The sequence below is a fragment of the Labrus mixtus genome, chromosome 1, assembly GCF_963584025.1.
Source record: "Labrus mixtus chromosome 1, fLabMix1.1, whole genome shotgun sequence".
In the NCBI taxonomy this organism is placed as follows: Eukaryota; Metazoa; Chordata; class Actinopteri; order Labriformes; family Labridae; genus Labrus; species Labrus mixtus.
The window spans coordinates 24,976,415-24,998,287 of NC_083612.1; the positions used below are offsets into that span (position 1 = coordinate 24,976,415).

Consider the following 21,873-nt stretch of genomic DNA (forward strand, 5'->3'; position numbering starts at 1 on the left):
GCATGGAAATGCAACAAAGCTTAGCCCTTTAGTAAAACGCGGATATAACATTCTGTTGTCCTGTCAAAAAAAATATATATATAGCTATAAACAGGATACATTTGTATGTGTGTATAACCACAAACTAGTGGATCCAGGGACAAACAGCAGAAAGTATTGTTGTGATAAGCTGACCCGAGTTGTTAAGAACTTAAGCCAACACTTCCCTCTAGTGGGCATTAGGTAATACTACAGACTTGATTTGATGCAAAGGTAAACTTATGCCACAATTAAGCAATTTCCTGTATATGATGAGCTGCAGTTAATAGAAGAATATGCACTGTTATGCTACAATTAGAGGGCTTGGTTAAACAATATCAGAAGGCTTAACTGGAGGTGGATCTAACTAATATTACACCTGCATGCCTTTCCTATAGCCATACACTATTTTGCACTTTACTTAGGCATGATTCTTTTCTTCCTCATGTCTAAAATGTGTTTATTTAATGTTCTAAACAAGTGTTGTTGTTTTATAGATATACAGAATTAACAAAGTAAATACAAAACCAAAACACACATGGCCATACTTTAAAATATATTCGGCAAAAGAACACACAATCATAATCCAAAGAGGTCAGAATTCATGTCAGACTTGTTTTTTTTATACACACAAATAATAATATGTAGGATTTTTGCATTTATATGCAGTAATATATATATATATGTTTCAATAAACATAAATCTCTTGTGCGTGTTCATTCAATAGGTATATTATTTAAATTTAATTTCAGTGTTAGTTCAGCTTTTAACTGATACTTTGAACCTAATACAATGGACTTTGTTTTATCTACATTATTATTATTATTATTAATCAATGTATTGTTTTTTTATTAATTCTAACACCAGCTTCAACTCCTTATGTAAAATATTGTTCAGTTCACCTATAAAGCAGCTGCATATAGTATAGTCATCTTCATACATAGTGATTTGAGTCTTTTCTAAGACAAAATGAACATCAGTAGTAAAAACAGAAAAAATAGCAGCCCTAGACAGCTACCTTGAGGTACTCCACATGTAGGGTTGGTCATTTTTGACATACTACCATTAAAGAAAAACTGTCTGCCTCTCTTTCGTTGAGTAGTTATCCATCCATTTTAATGATGATTAAGTAGAGTCTCAACTTTCCTAATAATAAAGAATGATCTACCGTGTCAAAGGCTGAACAGCCATATGTTGGTAGAGAAATTATCACAAGTTATAAAGTGTTACACTGACGCTCAATCAGACGCACATTTGCTCAAATGGCAAAGCATTACTTTTAAGTAGCAACATCTTTTTTTATCATTTCTTTAAGCAGTGGCTGAGTAGGAAGAGGATACAGAATTATTAATGAAATACAAGTGATATGTAGTGAGACCAACTTCCCCAAGGACACCACATAAAACCATGATTTCCATTGTTACATTATCTTAATAATTAAAAGGCATCTTTCATTAACTAAACTTATTAGGAAAGTACCAATAAATGAGTGTTCAAAAGTATAAACCTGAAACAAAAAAATAAAAAAATATTACATATGTTGTTCCCTGTTAAAATTTGACGATTACTGCCCTGTTACAACTTTTAGTTATTTTTCTGACTCTCAGATAAATCGAGGACGCGCTGAATGCTGGGATTCTGCGGGAACGGGTAGCTCGCAAAACGCCATCTTTAAACCCCACAAGAGGCCAGTCACAGTTGTATTACCGGGGATGAAAAAACACATTACAGCGGAATATAAGTTCAGATCATGCAGCTGGTATGATTACTCTCCGGCTAAGTAACCCATAAGGAACTGTCTGATGGGACTGTGAGGAGCTGGTCACTGGACACCACGGGAGCCTTAAATAAGTGTTGTCATAGACGGGCAATAACAATAGACGGAAAGACGACAACAACAACGGACTAGCTAACTCGCTAGTACTGCGCTGATTTCAAATGCTAACTGAGAGCTAAGCTAACGAGAGCTACTTCATCAGCAAATCTTGTTCGGCTGATGCGCTGATATTTGACCACACGCAAGATTATAGCAGGTTGCTAAGTATCCAGCAACACATACTTGGACTGTGTTTCATCTCTTTGCCACTTTTAAAGCCATTTTTAGGAGTGAGAATTACGTAGTGGCGCTAGTTAGCCGAGAGCTAAGTCCCGACTTCTCCCCCTCCCCAGCGGCCCGGCCGGAGATGCACGGAAGATGTCGGTGTCGGGGCTGAAGGCCGAGCTGAAGTTTTTGGAATCCATTTTTGATCCGAACCACGAACGCTTCAGGATCATTGACTGGAAACCTGATGAACTGAGCTGTCAGTTTAATGTAACAGGAGAAAAGCTCTTAATTATCCACTGTAACATAACGGTAAGGGAGCAGGAACACACACACACACAAGGGTTTTTATACACTCACATCGGTGTGAGCTAACGCTGCACTCTGGATGCTAATGTCACGTTATTCTCTGACTGTGTTAAAACCCTGCGACACACAAGTATACAGCGTTTTGCTCAGATTTGATGACGTGACTGTCTCATTTTTTTCTTCCTTTGTCAATGTCTTTTAGGAATCTTATCCATCTACGCCTCCGATATGGTTTGTGGACTCTGATGACCCGAGCTTAGCGCAAGTTTTGGAGAGGTTGGAAGATGTGAGAAAAGGAAGCACCCTGGTAATTATCCTGCCTTTTGTTTCAATATCAAACACTACCGGATTTGTGCTCTTTAGGTCAATCTGCGTACTAGTTTGTCATTCGTAAGGATTGCCACCTAATACACAGCCTGCACACATGCACCAGGAATTATGTCGTGATGCAGCAGTCCAGTTTACAAAAATGTACAATGAGCAATTTTAATGCACAGTTTACATCTTACAATATCCTATTATGCATCCAGAATTCTTTCACTGTAGTGGTATATGCCATACAGCTGAAGGCTACACCTAATGCCACTTAGCTGAATTACTTGGCTTGATAAGTATTGACCAGGCCACCCCTCAGCAGGAGGCCTTTTCTTTGTATTATGTTGGTATAATTTCAACATGCTGTGAGCTTCATTAGAAGAACCTACATTATTGTGGTGCTAAATAGTATTTAGGGGCCAGTCCTTTATTCCCACCGTTTATTTATCTTTAGCTATTATTGAGAACTGCTTGAAAGGTAAAACAGTGAGGGTTTTAAAATATTTATTTCACTAAATAATCTATAAAGGGATTGTCAATATGTTTATGCTTCATCATTGCAAAATGTACGCTATTATTAACTTGGAAGAGATTGTTTACATAAGGAGCATTTTAGCAATAGTTCTTCAAGTGCATTATTGAGTTTAAAGAATCAATTAATCTATTTTTTTTTTAGCACCAATTCATTGAAAATGTTAGGACACTTTACAAAAGACTGTACTTTTTGACATATTATTGACAGAGATCCAACATTAATTTACCACGAGCAAAACAACAATCTTCCACCTCCACCATGAAGTTGTTTCATGTACATTTTGTGATAGCGGTCAATAGAACGTACGGTGAAACTATGTCATTTGTAAACAAAATGCAGTCCAACATCTACACCAGTCATAAATATGCCTGTAAAAAGGTGAATGCTGTGTTGACGCCATCATTTAAGCCATAAAAAGTCGCCCATCTCCTCAAGGCGGAGGTTAATGTGATGCCTACAAGTGGGATCACACTTTCTGCTATCGATTACTCTGACTGGCTGCAGTGGCTACGCGTACCTTAGCTGGGATTAGAGCTTTCTGGTAACATTGGAAAATAAATGTAAATGAAATAACTTTACTGTCATCACGGAGATACCAGAAAATAAAAAGGTTCAGTATAGTGAACATGTACAAAGCGCAATATAAACGTCCAAAATTATTTAATATGTTGCACTCATGTTGTCAATAAAGAAAAAAAATGTACAAGTTTACGGCAGTAAATGTCCTAAAGCAAGTCCAATTGTAATGATGTACATATGAAACGTGGTGGTGGTGGAAGATTGGCGATTCTGGAGTAAAATATGAGAGTCAGGCCCGCAGCCGGTAGGCCACTGGAACTTCCATGTGCCGTGCCATAACAGCATCATGCTGCTGATCTCTAAGTGGCAATTCCATTTGCCGTGACATGTGCCAGGTGTTGCTTTTCGATCTCGGCGTCACTCACATACACTACATAGTAATGGTGGCAAAGAAAAACTTATTTTTAACCTGACAGATGAACTGACAGAATCCCTGAACAGCACCAGACACATCTTCAACAGCTATCTGCTGTGTTTGGTTTGGAAAGTGGGAGAGAGGGAGATGCAGAAAAGAGGAGATGGATAGAGACAACAGCAGCTAATACAGATTTATGGCAGTGCAGTCAATAATGCATAATATTACAAGTATTTGTAATATTAGCAGGAACAGGGAAGTAGTGATAATAGACCAGGGTCTAAAACTCACCTTTTTCGTCTATCTGCCTGTAGGTGATGAGCCAAAAAATGTTACCAGCCAAAATATTTTTAACAGACGACAGGATTTAGATACAGAGTCATCTGAATCTAAACTGACTTGATCATTTTCAAGATATTGTAATTTACCTATTTATTTCTAGATTAAAAAATGAGAGATGTGTATATTTATTGTTTCTGAACTATATTAGCCTTGCAGAATTCCTTCAACTGTAGGTTCATACAAGTAGCATTCTATGTAATTTTTTATTACATTGCTGTATTGACTTAAGTTTTGTGTACAGACTGATAAGAATGCTAAAAAAGTAAATTAATCATATTCCAGACTGCAATTATTCAATGACAATGGACATAGTAAGTTTTACTGCAATCCTTAGTTTTATTCATAGAGGTGTCAGGACACCGTTGATTGACAGTCACTATGGTTACTCACTCTCACCTGCCTGCTACACACTGATTTAGAGGTGCAATAGATGCGGACTGACATCACTTCAAGTATGGGAGCATTGAAATCAATTCATTGAAATAAATGATTTAAAATATATTTTTATAACAACTTAAGTCCGGACCTCGCTGATGTGATCCCCTCCCTCTGTTTCATAACATTTTTTCATTGTTGATTCCGTTATCACAACAGGTGAGCTTCAAGTGGAGAGGCTCGTTAGTAACTTCTCCAAGAGAGAGCAAAAAAACACAGACAGCAACATTTTAAACAACAGTTTGTTTTCTCCCATCGCTCACTGTGTGTCTGAGCTCCGCTCTGTTTGACTCTCAGCAGACTGTTTGGGATAACATCTCTTGGGGTTGTTAAGAGGGTTTGTTGTTTTTCCAATGTGCAAATCCTAACTGTCCAAACTCTGTAAATAACCGTTTCTTACGCCCTGTCGGTTTGGAAAAAATATATCCATATCCAGTAGCTCCGTCCCTGTCCCTGTATTCGTTTTTTAATATTTTATCGGTGTTTTTGCTAACCTTACTTTTTTAGTACACATATGGTGTAGAACATTGTATATCCTATGGATACTTTTTCTTCTTTTCGGGAATATAGCAGCGGAAAACTTGTTTATTCAAGGGAGAAGCTGCTCTCACTTCGAACAATGGGACAAGCCGGCATCGTTCACCCCATACCTGAGGCTAGGCTAGCGGCTAAGCGGTGGAAGTACAAGCCCTGTGTTCCGTCGATAGTTATGGGGAACGTTAACTGTCTAACCAACAAGACAGATGAGCTAGCTGCCCTTGTGAGGAACGACCGGACATTTAGAGAGTGCAGTTTAATGTGCTTCTCAGAAACCTGGCTAACACAAAAGACCCCCGACGCTAACGTGGATCTACCGGTCTTCACAACAGTGAGAGCGGACAGAGACAATAAACGCAGTGGCAAACGGAAAGGAAGAGGGCTTGCGCTGTTTATTAACACCAGATGGTGCCACCAGGGACATGTCACTGTGAAGGAGACAACGTGCAGCAAGGACATTGAGCTGCTGGCGGTAGGTCTCCGACCATACTACATGCCCAGGGAGTTCTCCCACACCATTGTTGTTTGTGTTTACATTCCTCCGGGAGCGCACGCTGAAACCGCATGTGACGTCATCCACTCCACTATCGCGAGATTACAAACACAACACCCTGAAGCAGTCATTGACATCTCTGGGGACTTTAACAATGTTACATTGGACTCAACACTACTGGAATTTCACCAGTTTGTAAGCTGTCCTACCAGGAAGAACAGGCTTGGGAAGGTCCCTGTGCTCTGGAAGACTTCGTGCCTCACCCCGGTCCCCAAGAAAAAAACCCCAGTGAGCCAGGCGACTTCAGGCTAATTGCACTGACATCCCACGTCACGAAGACCTTTAAGCGGCTGCTGCTCCATCTCCTCAGACCCCAGGTCCACCATGCCCAGGATCCACTGCAGTTTGCTTACCAGGCGAAGATAGGCGTGGACGATGCCATCCTCTATCTACTACACAGGGCTTACTCTCATCTGGACAAAGGGAACAGCGTGATGAGAATCATGTTCTTTGATTTCTCAAGCGCCTTTAATACCATCCACCCCCTCCTACTGAGAGACAAGCTGACCGAGATGAGGGGGGACTCGCACCTGGTGAGATGGATCACGGACTACCTCACAAGCCGTCTTCACATATGCACTCCGGATAATATCTAGATATTTACAGGAGGACTTCTCCGGAGATTCTCCCGAACTAGCCGTTCACATATGCTCCTCACAGCGGGGGACTTTCCCTGTCAGAGGGGAGGGGGCGTAAATAAACAAACGCGGAAGTAGCGGCCGAAGCAACAGAGTCCGCTACACGACGTTATAATGAGAATATTTGCCTTTATATCAATGCTATGTGTAATCCAATGGAATGACAACATCCTCGAAAGAGAGGAGAACAACATACTGACGAACAGAAAACAGAATGCAGCCGTTTAATTACGTGCACGGAGATCGTAGTGGTCGCGTGCAGACACTTTAGGCAGTCACTGTGTATAAACGTCACTCGGGTCCCATTGGCTCAAATTTAAATCTCCGGAGTATAGGCGGCCGTGTTCAGACATCAGCTCACTGGGACTTTCTGTGGATAAAATACTAGGGGTCTGGCCGGAGAAACTCCGGGTAAAGTCTGCGCGAAAAATGTGGCTGTTTGCGCTCACACATAGCTTAAAGTCCCTCCGGGTAGCCTAATCTCTGGAGTTTTTCAGGAGATTTCCGTATGTGTGAAAAGGGTTACAGAGAGACCACAGTACGTCAGACTGCAGAACTGCACATCTGACACTGTGGTCAGCAGCATCGGAGCACCACAGGGGACTGTGCTCTCCCCTGTCTTGTTCACCCTGTATACCTCTGACTTCCAGTAGAACTCCGAGCTCTGCCACATGCAGAAATACTCGGATGACACTGTGATAGTTGTTTGTGTCAAGGATGGACAGGAGGAGGAGTACAGGAGTCTGGTAGGGGACTTTGTGAGGTGGTGCAGTTCAAACCATCTGCAGCTGAACACCTCCAAGACCAAGGAGATGGTGGTGGACTTCCGAAGGAACAAGCCACATCCCCAACCTGTTTCCATCGGGGGGTCGACGTGGAGGTGGTCAAGACCTACGGGTACCTGGGGCTGCAGTTGGACGACAGGCTGGACTGATCATCAAACATGGACACTATCTGCAGGAAGGGACAGAGCCGTCTGTACTTCCTGAGAAGGCTGGGGTCCTTCAACATCTGTAAAAAAGCTGCTGCAGATGTTTTACCAGTCCGTGGTGGCCTCGGAGAGTGTCCTCTTCTATGCTGTGGTGTGCTGGGGAGGAAGCAGCAAGAAGAGTGATGCAGCACAGCTGGACAGACTGGTGAGGAAGGCTGGCTCTGTGGTGGGCGCAGAGCTGGACTCTCTAGTGACAGTGGCAGAGAGAAGGACCCTGAACAGAATGCTCTCCATCATGGACAACACCCAGCACCCTCTGCACAGCACCTTCACCAGGCAGAGGAGTGTGTTCAGTGGCAGACTGCTGTCACAATCCTGTTCCACAGACAGACTCAAGAACTCTTTTGTCCCCCTGGCCATACGTCTGTACAACACCTCACGATTATGGCAGGGGGAAAGCACACAGTGACTGGACTAAATACTGGACTAAATACTCCTTCTTCCATTTCCCATCTGCACAGCTGTCCCAAGAGTCAGCCTCTAGTTGGACACTTTAATGATAACCTCAATTATTTAAATGTAAATCGCACCTTTAATGTTTGCACTGACTGTTATTAAATGTCTGTTTTTTGATCATTTTATTCTTTTTAAACATTGCTAAAAAATGTTGATTCATCTAGGGGTATTCTTAAATATTTTTTTTCGGGTTAATATACATGAATGGGAGGGGGGCGTCGTTTTTGTGGTTAATTTTTAGCAAATGTTTCATGTCATGTACGTCTTTGTAACCTGCTACTGGATGCTTTGAATTTCACTCAGGATCAATAAACTATCTATCTATCTATCAGATACAATGAACACTGTAGCCCAATACTACGATCCCTGCTTTGGCAGATTGTCAACACATTCTAATCCTTCACGATCTTAAACTGTCTAACCCAGTGGTTCCCAAAGTGGGGGTCACTGTTAGGGGGGTCGCGAGATTCATTTCAAAAACATATAAAAATGGTTTAAAATTGGATATTTCACCCATTAATTTGAAAATACAGTAGGTAAAAAAAAAAGTAGTTTCTTACAATAAATTACAAAAATAATATGATGGTGTTTGGGCTATTGTTTGCTGTTTTTAATGCCAGTGTTTTGACCTAGTGCGTCAAAGTTTGGGAACCCCTGGTCTAACCGCAGACCTCTACAGAGATTTTATTTTCCCTGAGATAAGGCTTAGTAAGTGGTTTCGAAAAGTGTAGCCAGCCCCCATTAGCCGCTACGGGAAAGCGACCGCAACTGAGGACTCAACATGGGGAAGTCGGAATGGCTGGTTGACGGCCTTTAGGAAGCAAAAGGAGCCAACCACCTGCTAGCTACGAGTTCATTTTTCTAACAGTTGCTCTGTTTGTAACCTGTAATCAGGCGCACATAGACTTGTACAAAACAGATTGCTTGACGAACTGGACAGCGTCAGCGAGGGTCAATCGAAGTAGCGTGACCAAATTTTTGACGACGTGCAGTCATTGCAAAACAAATGTGGTCTTTAACTTACAATGTGTTTTGTACTGATTACCACACACAGATGACGCATGAACTAATTTATTTTACACGCCACATCATACTTTTACTTGCATTTGGCGATTGGTAGGTGCTTAGTATTGGAATTGGTAGGACAGGCAGGTGTTTCAAACAACCAAAAGGCCATGTCTTTAGATCATTGGGACAACATCTGAGTTCAAAATGTGTGTGACAAGCAGGTTCTTATGTAAGCGTAAGTGTGGTGTGACATCCTGAGCTTAGCGTTTTCATCCTGAGCCTACTTATCATGCAGCACTGTTAGTAGGACACAAACTGCTTTTTATAGAAGTACTGTACGTTTTTTGGACAGAAGATTTTCTTGAGTTTGAACAATAAGTCAACATCCAGCTAAAAAAAGAGAAATATTGTGTGTTTGGTAACGGACAAACCTTCTTTTGGGAATTTTAAGATCAATGTATTACCATGCTGCTTAACTCTTTTATGTTGAACTCGTGTATTTCTTTATAGTTCTTTTATAATTTATGTTTTCCTTTCAGAGAGTTATCTGCCTGAATGTAAACACTACACTTCAACAATGCAAGATAATTAGTATCATTCCACTACTGCAGTTTGAAAGTCCTGCAATCAGCACAGCATTTGAACTGTAACTTGTCTTTGTCTCAGAATTATGATTAGCTAGTTTTGCTTTCAGGAACCTGTGATATTCTAAACAAAATGTCAAACCTCATGCACATTATACAATAGCTAAACTCCACATACAATATATAAAAAACTTCTGTTCATGCTTGTGATAGTGCTTTTATCACATGCCTGAACTGTGGCATAGCTGAATAGCTTCATTCACAATCTTGAGTGGTATATTTAACTCTGTATCCCCCTCTTCTTTGCCCCTCCTAGCTTTTGCAGCAGTTGAAGAAACTCATTTGTGACCTTTGTCGGCTGTACAACCTTCCCCAACATCCAGATGTGGAGATGCTGGACCAACCCCTGCCTGCAGGCCCCGTGGGACAAGACCGAAAGGCAAGCTGCCTAGTTTAGTCTTATCATAATCTTCATGTCATGTCATCTGCTTGCACAGCCAGGACATCTTTAATATTTGATTACACTAAAGAAATACACCAAAATTATTTAAATGCTGATGTGTAATTATGCACACTTCAAACAACTTCTGCTCAGAAATAAAATAGCAGAGTTTATATAGAGTTGTCCCCTAAGATAAACAATAGACTCTTTCTTAGATCATGGTAGGTAAGGGTTGGTCTTACATGGAGCAAAAACATCTGCAAGTGCAGTGAGTTTCTTTCACATCACTTAATTAAGCTTGAATTCAATGCCTTCTATATGGTGTGTGTGTGTGTGTGTAGCATGGGACAGAGGAGGTCACATCAGAAGAAGAAGAGGAAGAGGAGATGGGAGAGGTAAGTTGGCATCTTGAGTCCAAACACTCAGTGTATTTCTTTTAAGATGTTGTGCTTTATGCTTAGTGGCTTTATCATCCATTTTAGTCACACCTCATTTGTGAGGAATGTGTGGTGTGACAAGTTATTCATCCTGAGTCTACTTATCATGCAGCACTGTTACTAGGACAAAACAACTTTCTTTTTATAGAAGTACTGTATGTTTTTCTGTTGGTTTATCATGCTAGTATGGTATGTGGTTTCTAGAAAAGTATCTTTGATTTGGGGTTATCAGTTTTACACGATTACCATGAAATCCAGTGTATAAGTCACACTTTTAACGCCTATTTTTTATCTAAAAAGAAACTGTGTCTTGTACACCAGTGAGACCAATATACAGGTATAAAATGCAGACACACACCCCGTCATTTCCACGAGTGCAACTGCCACCATCACACACTGCACGCAACTTGACGTGATTGAAAATTCATCCCCATTCATTGTGTATTGCAAGCTGATTGCAAGCTGTGGGGATACATAGCAGCACAGACCAGGCTCGCTGCACCACTTTTTATCATCATTTCTCCCTCACAAGGTCAAAATCATGCATAAACGGCGGTATATTGTTTCATGAATAAGCCTTGTGGAGTACTCTTTTGATTGTATGACTCCTATATTAAACTTAGCAAGAGACCATTAGAGTCGGGCAGCGCGACCCACGGGCCGTCGGTACTTCAGAACTTTCACCGTAGGCTGAGAGCTCAACTACCGTACTGTAGCTAGTAGGAGTGCGAACCCTACAAAGCAAAAACAGATGGAAATAAAAGAGTGACACACTTGAACAGAAACTGCACTGTGTGCTCACTGAACACAATAGAAATCATCACATAGGTAGAAAGTTTAAACCTTTTTTCTTTCTGGGAAACCCCCAAAACCGACTGCGTCTTATATACCAGTGAAACTTATATTCTGGATTTTATGGTACATGATTGATTTTGTCTTGCTACAGGCTTTTATCCAATTGTTGTTGTTGTTGTTGTTGTTTTTTTTTACTTTTGCATGTATTTTGGACACTCAGAATATTCAAAAAGTCTAAAACATAATATCTTGACAAACAGGACATAGAGGATCTGGACCACTATGAAATGAAAGAAGAGGAGCCTGTGGACGGGAAGAAGTCTGAGGATGATGGCATCGAGAAGGAGAATCTGGCCATCCTGGAGAAAATCCGAAAGAACCAGAGGCAGGACCACTTGAATGTAAGTTTTTTTTCTTTAAGGTGTTTATAGAGGGATATATTTCATGTATTTATCATTAGGGGCTACTAGTGTGAATGGTGGTAACAGATTTGAAAATAAGGTTAGGCATTACATTAACAGAACTGCAATTAGGAACTGTGATAATTTTCTTAATGTGTCTACAGCTGTCTCCTATAAACACATGCACAAAACTCTGAGCTGCGTTTGTAAAATCAGGTATAACTCAGGATGTTTTCAGTGGCAGGCTGTCCTGAACATTTTTTATAACTTTTCAGGAGTGCGTGTTTGAGAACAGTGTTAGTGTCTGCCACTAAAGGCAGCACAGACTATGAAGACTTGTTTTTTTTCTTCCTTGGAAGGGCTCTCAGCACTATCACCAACTTGTTATTTTGCTCAGCTGTTAGCTGTCTGGATTTATTACTTGTGTCTAAAATATAATTTCTTCTAATTGTGTTTTTCATTTTACGCTGATCATTTTCTCAAGACATGCACTGGTATAGACTTTCATGTCTAATGGAATTAAATATTCTCTTTGATGGTTGCACACGTTAAGTACAGATGACGGGTTTACCCTTGCTGAGCACTGTGTTCTTTGTCTTTATAGTTACAGTTGTTGTTTTGTGTTTTGCAGGGAGCTGTGTCTGGTTCAGTGCAAGCTTCTGACCGCCTGATGAAGGAGCTTAGAGAGATCTACAGGTCTCAGAGTTACAAGACAGGTATGCACACTTAACAATGGTCTGCTTTTTTTCCAGATCTGAGTGAAAAGAACACAAGCACGTTGATGCCAAAACACAATAATCATCAGTTCTTCTCTTGATCTTTTAGATGAGAATTAGTGAACATCAAGCATTGAATTACAAAAGCCACACACAGAGGGATCTTTTTTTTGAGTGATTTTAATGTAGTTATGTAGAGAGAAAAAGATTCTTAATGAAGGCTTGTTTGTATGAGGTCAGATCAGCCCTCATTTGGGTGTGGTGGCTGTTAGCACATGAATTTCTTAATTCAGCAGCCTTACAAAAAACAATGATATGCATTTAGAAGTGAAGCATAAATCAAATTCTAAAAAAACTATGCCAGGATTCCCCCCAAACATGTCACCATGACATTATGTCCCCTACTCTGCTTTGTTCCAATCATCCATACAGCGTCAAACCACCACAGAAAATATTTGAAGAGTGGAGGGTGTTGGATTCACATTTGATTGTAACTGAATGTTAGAGGAACCACTGCTGTAATGTGCTGTAGTACATCTGAAGCGTTCTGTCGAGTAAACTTAAGTAACTGTGACAAAGCTGTGCCCTTTGCATTCCTTTTCTGGTATAAAAAAATAACTTATTTTGATGTCCTTTAAATGAGAAATGGCTACATTAAAGTTGTGCTATTTTATAAGTGCATTCCAATATTTTATTCTTTCATCTACCAATTCATGCTCACACTTGAACACTGATGGCAGTGAGCTACCACGCAGGTTGCTGTAAACAAAAATTGGGCTCAGTGTCTTTGACACTTGAACTGCCAGACTTGCGATCCGTGGACAACCTGCTCTACCTTCTAAACCTCAACTGGACTTTTTTTTTCTTTTTACACCTTCCAACAAGGCTTCAGATAGATGTTAAGGAATATTCTGAGTTAAATTAGAGTGGACACTGGTTACTAAATGTTTTAGTCTTTGCCTCACTGCATTTAGTTTATAAAATGAAAGAAATGATTACATTTTTACACTGTGTCCTACACTTGGCATTGGACGTGTAGGGCATCTTACCAATATCCATCAAATCCATTTCTTTTGCAGGTATCTATTCAGTCGAGCTTGTTAATGACAGCCTGTATGAATGGCACGTCAAACTAAGGACGTAAGTACCTCCAGGACCTTGTTGCTATTGTCTTTTTGTCTTTCAGAATGAACTATGACTAATTGTTTGATTTATTGGCCAACAGGGTGGATCCAGATAGCCCCTTACACAGTGATTTACAAGTCCTAAAGGAAAAGGAAGGAATGGACTACATTTTACTAAACTTCTCATATAAAGTGAGTAAAATGACCTCTGCATTATTAACCTCGAAACACCATCTATTAATCTTTCAAGTCTAAAAATTAACACGTTTCGGCTGATTGTCCCTACAGGATAATTTCCCCTTTGATCCTCCGTTTGTCCGGGTGGTTTCGCCAGTGCTTTCTGGGGGGTGAGTTCATTTAACCAGTACACTTTAAAGTTTGCCCCCTCCCCACTGCATTTTCAAGTTGAGGCTGAGTAAGTGGAAAAATGTATATTTCTTTTTGAAAGAGACTTAATTAAGTTGTTTTTATAGACATTTTTTCTTATAATTGATTTCTGTCCCTGCTTTAGGTATGTTCTTGGAGGAGGTGCCCTGTGCATGGAACTTCTCACCAAACAGGTATGTCATACGTAACTGTTTGTTATATGCATATACATTTCGTTGTATTGTGTTTGCATCTATTTAGCAGTTTAGAACCTAACTCTTGCTTTCCTGTTTGCAGGGTTGGAGCAGTGCCTATTCCATTGAGTCTGTCATCATGCAGATCAATGCCACTTTAGTCAAAGGAAAAGCCAGAGTGCAGTTTGGAGCCAATAAAGTAAGTGATGAGCAACTAGAGGTTTCACTTCAAGTGAGGAAATGTCATGTGACAATGTTGACCTTTCATACTGACTCATGTGGACCATGACAATAGCCTCAGGCCTAGTTACCTGACTCTTATCAGTGGCTTGTGTGGGAATTTCCTGTTAAAGCAAAATGAGTAATGTTTGAATCCGGTTTTAAAGGAAGATGTGGTGTCTGTACTGTGGTAGGCAAAGATGCAGTCGACTTTTTGTGTTGCTCTTATCAAACTGTTAGTGAAATAGCATGTAACAAGATAAGGTTTGTGAGGGGAATTTATCTCAGGAACTTGCTCTCTTAAATTCAAATTCCATTTTGGCTCATTATTCAATTTGACTCAGACTTGAATTAGTTGATGTTTCTCACTGTCTTCATTTGTAAGCCTCTGAAACAGTCAGCCCTGCCTGGAGTTGTTATGTTTGGTGGTTATCCGTCTGTCTATCTGTCTGTTTGTCTCCCACCTTGGTAGAATGCAATATCTCAAGAAAACAGCTGGATATCTTCATATTTGTCCAACATCAACTAAGAATCAATGATGAATTGGTATGATTCGGGTTGTCATGGGGGAATTTTGTTTTTATTTGTTTTTTTATCCATCTGGGAGAATGATTCGCTCGATTGACTGATATTGATTTGTGAACAGTTTCCATTTTTTATCCTTTCTGAGGGATAGACATGTTCTCTTGTATTATGTATGCCCCTGTATGTGATTTTTGTTTATTTAATGGGTCACTTGTGGTTCTCTTGAATAATATGGACTGTACGGCACACTGTGAATCTGTCATGTCAGCAGAGCAGCTGGACTCCTTCTTCAGTGTGTACACAGGCAATGTATTGATTGTAGGTCATCTGCATCTTTGCAGCTCCCGGACCCCAACACAACCACTGAATTATTTATTTTTTTAAGGAGACTGACTTGACATGGAAATATGCACTTTGTTTTCAGTGCCATCCCCTGTATTACGATTTCATTTTATGAAAGTGTTTTATTGTTTCAATCTTAGCTTGACATAAATCTATGACAAGCCGTGTAAGTGGAAATCCTTTTGGGGGGCTGGGAAGAGTGCGTAGAGAAAAGATTAGAAGTGGTAATAATCACCACCAACTCGAAACAACACAGATTTAGCAACAATGTCCTGAGAACTGAACAAACTGACTAAGAAATCATCTTCCTCTGCTCTCATGCACATTGGACATACCGGTACTTGAGTAGAGTATTGTGCAGGCTTGTTTGAAAAGGAGGGGGGAGGTGGTCGTTTGAGTGATCAGAAAATGCAACTCACACTTTACAGCGGAAACCTATATGATTATGAAGAATCTCGTCATATAGTATTGAAACAATATGCTGATTATCTTGCCTCTCAGTCCAGGTTTAGTTGCAGCTAAATCAGCCTAAGTATTTTATTTCATAGTTGGAACATTTCCTTTCGTAAAACGTCTTTTACACATGAGAACATGTACGTTTTGTTTTAGTTACCAAGACAAGGCGGTACTAAATTGTTTGTGGCGGGCTGTTAGACGATGATATTTCCCACGCTGTGCGTCTAATCTGTCAGTAAAAAGACAAGCAGGTGAGAGGAGAGGTGTGTGTGTGCTGCCAGGCAGAGAGCAGGTGAGTGTGTGTGTTAATGAAGCAGAGCAACAGAGAGAGTTGACAGCTGTGACACCCGAGTTGTCTTTAATGTTATATACTGAGGTAAAATTTGACGTTACATTTAATTCTTGTTTCCACGTATACACAGATGTTTCAGAGAATGTACTGTCATGGAAATTTGCCTCAAGGTCATGGTAATGTACGTATTGGCAGAAATATGTATGAACCCTGCTTTAAGGTTAATTTTCTCTTTCATCTTCCAATGTAGAACCAGTACAATCTCGCCAGAGCACAGCAGTCCTATAAATCCCTGGTTCAGATCCATGAAAAGAACGGTGAGTGTTTTTGACTCCAGTTTCATACAGAGTGCATCCCTGACCTTGTTTACTGAAACCAAATCCCTCTCATGCATCAAAGCTGAAATGAGTGCTTGTACCGTGTCCCTAACAGGGACAACATTTACATCCATCATGTCCACACTATTACACTCATTTGTTATCATTGATGGAAGTAAGGATTTATAGTTTATTTGTAAGAATGGTGTTATCATGATTAAATACTATTCATCCATTCTAATGTCCTACTTAAAAAGTAGAAGTCACTTTGGCTAAGCTGTCAATGTGAATTTATTAATGTTTGATAGCATGACTTCAATTTCAGAGTAAACTGAGAGTAAGCCACAGTTCATCTTAGGGGTTTTATTTGAGCCTCAAAGAGAAAGGTCATCAGCCAGTATAAAGAACACTTTTGTTACAACACACTTATATGTCAAATAAAAAAAAAAGGGCTTTCAAAACTGATGGAAATTCAATTTTATTTGTAAAGCACATTTCATACAAATGTAAACTCAATGTGCTTTAAAGAAGACAAAAATAAACATACATACAACACATAGACACGTACTAGAGCGCACAAACAGGACCATCCACCAACCATACATAGGAACACACACACAAAGATAAACTAGCAGCCAAAAGCAGGAAAGTTCTGTTGGAAAGTTTATTTTCTGGTTTGAGATAAAGAACACTTGAATGATTCTCAGTTTCATAAATCAGTTAAAAAAAGAAACCCACAGTTGAACATTACAATGAAGCTTTGAAGGGTTTTGGAAATGACTCCCTATGGCTATATCATCATACACATTAGAGGTGTATTGAAGAGATGGAGATGAGAGACAAGTATAGGATAGGGTTTAGACTGATGGAAATCATACTGCCTAACATACTCAAGATAGAGAAGAAGAGAGAAAAATGTGAATAAATGAAGCATAAAGATTGTTTACTCAGTTTCATTTGTTCGTACATCATACAGATAACATATCCTATATTAGGTCTCACAGCTTTGGAGAAAGGACAAAGCTTTAAAGCCTAGCTTTCATTGCATCATGAGGAGATCACCAAAGATGACACAAGTCTATAATATCAGCCAAAGGTGTTAAACTAAGTTAAGATTCTGAATTACTGGTTCAATGGGTCACATATCTCAGTTTGGATCGGATCACAGATTTTTGTCACAGATCGGATAGTTTTTTGGATTGGCAAAAAAAAAAAGTATTTTTTTCTTCTTGTATGCACTTTGATAATGTTGAACATTGAACACAGTTATTCGATGCACGTGAATCTGTGTGAGTAAGATGAAACACATTTTTATAAAAACAATAAATTCCATTAATGGTCATCTTAGAGCAACTGATCTGCCAGGGCCATTTCTCTAACCCTTCTCTGGCTGAGTCTGTTGTCGATTTTGTGCTAAACTCCAATCTACACCCCTCACCCCTCTAACCCAAGTCATGATAAAGTACAAAACTAGGTTTGTTGTTGAACTCTAAAGAAAAGCCAAGCCTTATTAAAAGCAAAAAAATAATAATTTGCAGATATAGTTTAACCAATCAGAAGAATGGTGGTTAGTAGAAGTAGATAGTCTTTTTGTTTGTCTGTTCTTAATTCTTGTTGTTGTTTTTCCCCAATAGGCTGGTACACACCCCCTAAGGAGGACGGTTAAACAGACTCTTGCTTTCCTGCACTGGGACCACATGTCATTGATTCTTATTTTCTTGAGACCAATATTTTTTTTAAATCCTGAAAACCATTTTGTTCTCTACATAAGAGTTTGAACTCCAAAGCAAAGTTCTCATTCAGTGACCCCCCCTCCCCCCCCCCCCCCAGATACTAGCACATAAACACACATCCCCACCCGACATTTTCATCAGCTACACGCAAGGGTATGTCCTCTTCAGATATTTATCTCTGTGTACATCCTTTTGTATTTTACGATCTAAGTTTTCATCTTGGCATTCATCGCGTATGTCAGGAAACCGGTGGTCTAATTATTGCGTCAAGTCACCATTTTGGTTTTGGCGTCGAGCATGCCGAGGTTACCTGCTGGCTGTGAGTTGAAAGGTGCAGCATGGCTTTATCCAGCAGTCTGTTGCTCCGGTCGCTAGACTCTGCCTCTTTGGCCACAGACTGGATCGGAAAATGGCATGCGACATTTCCCTGATGCGATGCAGTGGTGGCTGGGAAGACACTTCAAAGTGGCCGATGGGAAGAACCACTGCTTTTTCTTTCCATGGACAGCCTCTGTAATATTGTGCTCATGTATTATCTTTACAAAATACCAAGATCCCTCCTCTGGAATAATGTGCTTCTGAGGCTTGCTCGCTTCCAAACCTCTTATCTATAAAAGCTTGAAGCCCTGAGGTGGAAGGGGGGTGGGTGGCTAAAAGGACTTTTGCAGCCTGAATGGGACAGCCCAGATGAAGAACAACATCCTGCTGAGCTCCAAGGTTGGAGACCACCGGCATCATCGCAACCAGCTACGGGACATCTCCCTGCAGGGATGGGTTTGGTGTACGGCTAGAAACATGAGGAAGCGAAGCGGGGGCGTGCTTGGATTATCACACTGTAATGTAGTTGATTTTAACTCCTCGTGTAAACATGTACATTTGTATTTCTGCAAAAGGATTTAATTGTTTATAATGTAACCTTGTCTGGGTCTTTGGCTTTGCAGAGACTTGTATTACTATATACCCTTGACTATTAACAGCAAGGGCACTGCAACTTCCTGAGACCCATTTAGAATAAGAAAAAGTTGCTTCATGGATACTCTTGCAGAAGGAAACAAAAGTATGCCATGTTCTTATGTAAGCTTAATGACTACTGCGGTTTTTTTTTGTTTGTTTTTTTAATATTGATTAGTAATCCTCATGTTATTGGCAACATTTACAGATCCATTCCCCTCACTGGATGGCACCTCTTAACTACAGCAGGCGTAACAATAATGGCACAGACACTGCTGTTTTCTGGCATTCGAGATGTTTGGCTTTTCATATCTGATCACTCAAACCGGATGAACCTCAGTAAGGTCATGCAGTGAAGACGCAGTCTTGAGGAGTTTTGTTGTACTGAAGAAACTTAAGTCTTAACAGCTTACTTTACAGTGTAGTCACCTGCTTGGTTCTTGTAGCAGGTTCACATCCTGAGCACTTTGCCAATCTGGCAGTCATAACAAACAGTTCACAGGAAGGGAAAAAAAAAGTGACCTTTGCCTTCTGACTTTTCCTTGACCTCATGGCTGGTTTTTTAAAATGCAGCCGGAGTTTGAAATTCACAGCAATAGTCTCGACCGTATACCTTCTGGCTTCACACCTGGGGAGATCACTGGAGTCTATTCCATTTCCAGAATATTTCTGTCGATTTGATAAATATTTGTTCAGATTTGCCACAGGAAAGGACCCAGCTCTTCCCATTAGCACTTCTCTGGCTACTATTCATAACCACTCCCAGCACTGCTGCCCCCTCTCAGCGTGCCGGGTCTTTGATGTAATGTGAATAATATGCAGAAAACTGTTTGGATCATTCCAATTAATGCAGTTATACGTTTGTTGTGGGTGTTCTATTGTGTGGTTACTTGCATTGTTTTAAGTATATTGTCCTGAAAACCAGCATAGAAAGCTTAGTTGTGCTAATTCATACAGGCATTCCTCATTTTTGAGTTGATTTTAAGTATTTTTTCTCAGTGATATTAACCTCAGCCACCAATATCTTTAAAACAGGCAGATGGGTATCAAACAGACAGCCTGTTCTAAACTCATTTGCTGGATGTGTATAACAGATTTCTAACTGATTTCATGTTTCACCACAAGCAAATTCTCAACAGGACTTAAGGTCTTTGGCATGGTTGTTAGCTGTTGTGATGCCATTGGTAATGTATCAGTCACTTCATCCTGGTCACATTGTCAAGCCCACCCCTGCATTATCTGAAGAAGCAAACTCAGGAATACATACTGCACACTCGACTTTGCTAAAGATTGCTTCAGAATTAGTCATGAAACATAAGATTGAATGCGTCAATCTTTTGTTGGGCCATATTAAAATGATGCCTCAGTTAAACCAAGAGGCATCGCAGTGTGGTTTGCTGTTGAATTGGACACTCTTAGATTGATTCCATGGTTGATAAATAATTAACAAGCAAGTTTTGGAATGATCAGACTATAAGTATCCTGTTTTACTAGGCTTCAGACCACCCTGTTTCTTTGATATTGCTGTATTTTGCATGTCAATATATCAATGGGTGTTTTTTTCCCCAAGTGATGGAAGGTAAAGAGTGGTTGGGTTGGGTGGTAAAAGACTAGTTGTATCGATTTTTCATAAATTGTTTACTTAACTTTATCAGTGCACAGGATAACTTCTCACTGTGTTCTACTTAATGAACCAGGTCGTATAAGAGACACATGGACTTACAGGACATTCCACCTGTTCTGAGTTTCTTTCTAAAGATGCCAGGATTCCCATCAAAAGTAGCAGTGCAGATGTGTTTGCCATCAGATACCCAACTATTGGAATAGCCGTAAATATAAGTATGTTGTGCACTGAATAACAGCTTCTCTGACACCATCTCATATCGTCCAACTAACAGAAACCTTCTCTGCTTTGGGGAGCAACAAATTGGTCTGAGGTCTGAATTAGCCTGATACTGGGTTCTGTGCCGTGCTTCATTAACTGCAGTGGCCGGGTTATAAAGTTATGCACTGTTAGCATGCTTTGGTTTGGTTTCATTTTTTTTTCCATTGCAAGGGTGATTTTGAACATGTAAAGTAATTTGTAAACTTGCATCAAGTTTATGAATAAAGAATTTTATGAAATATATCTACTCTTTTGAGTGAAAATTTGTGGTTAATGTAAAAAGAATTGTTTCCTGAGTGTTGTATACATTGAAGGACAATTTATCACCTCCTTTATAAGAGCAGTTCAAGGTATGGGATGAACTAATTTACTTTTGCACTTAATTGAACACACCAGAACTTTGTTTTCAGTGAAATGCACCTCATGCATGCATTACAATATCATCAGCTAATTTATGAGCTTCAGTTGTACCTCAAGGATCCTGTTATGTCCTAAGCTGCTGCTAGAATCCACGGGGAGAACCACTCTTTACTTTTTCCCAAGGGGCCGAACAAGTCCCCCTCCGGTTTCCCACTTTGTAAGGCTCTCTGGTGAAACGTTTCCTTTAACAAGGTTCGGTGTTCAAAGTCCAACCATTGTCTTACTAGGAAAAACTTAAGTTTTACAAATCAGATCATTAAAAACAAATTCCCACATCAAGCAAATGACTGAGGCATTTATATTCAATGCACTTAAAGAGCTTCACAGGATATCAAGTGCAGTTTATTTCCTCTAGTAACATCACAATACATTTTCAATGTCAAAAGAACAAAAAAAATATTTCGGAAAAAAGACCATGGACAATATGAAACACACATGTTGATTTCCTCTAGTAATGCAGGATAGATATCTAACTCATTTCATTTTCAGTCTGCTGCTGGATCACAATCAAACATCTACACTATAATGGAAGCATTGAGCAAACAAGACAACATTATTACAG

The 21,873-nt window shown here is 40.0% G+C and overlaps 1 protein-coding gene across 1 annotated transcript; it reads left to right on the top strand.

Annotated features, from left to right (window-relative positions):
- The first annotated feature begins 1,678 nt into the window (after positions 1-1,678).
- Positions 1,679-21,134, top strand: ube2q1 (ubiquitin-conjugating enzyme E2Q family member 1). The gene is made up of 13 exons (XM_061039464.1): positions 1,679-2,371; positions 2,571-2,675; positions 10,013-10,135; positions 10,480-10,533; positions 11,631-11,771; positions 12,403-12,487; positions 13,567-13,627; positions 13,713-13,803; positions 13,900-13,958; positions 14,123-14,171; positions 14,275-14,370; positions 16,256-16,322; positions 17,957-21,134. Exons 1-13 carry the CDS (start codon positions 2,213-2,215, stop codon positions 17,986-17,988), a joined length of 1,122 nt encoding a protein of 373 aa, XP_060895447.1. The 5' UTR covers positions 1,679-2,212; the 3' UTR covers positions 17,989-21,134.
- The last annotated feature ends 739 nt before the right edge of the window (positions 21,135-21,873 follow it).

What these genes read in the sequence shown, in the direction of transcription:
- ube2q1 (XM_061039464.1), top strand. Translation starts at nt 2,213, where the DNA reads ATGTCGGTGTCGGGGCTGAAGGCCGAGCTGAAGTTTTTGGAATCCATT. An exon ending in CCGTGGGACAAGACCGAAAG is followed by an intron (nt 10,136 to 10,479) that starts GCAAGCTGCCTA and finishes GTGTGTGTGTAG; the next exon opens with CATGGGACAGAGGAGGTCAC. An exon ending in AGAGGCAGGACCACTTGAAT is followed by an intron (nt 11,772 to 12,402) that starts GTAAGTTTTTTT and finishes TGTGTTTTGCAG; the next exon opens with GGAGCTGTGTCTGGTTCAGT.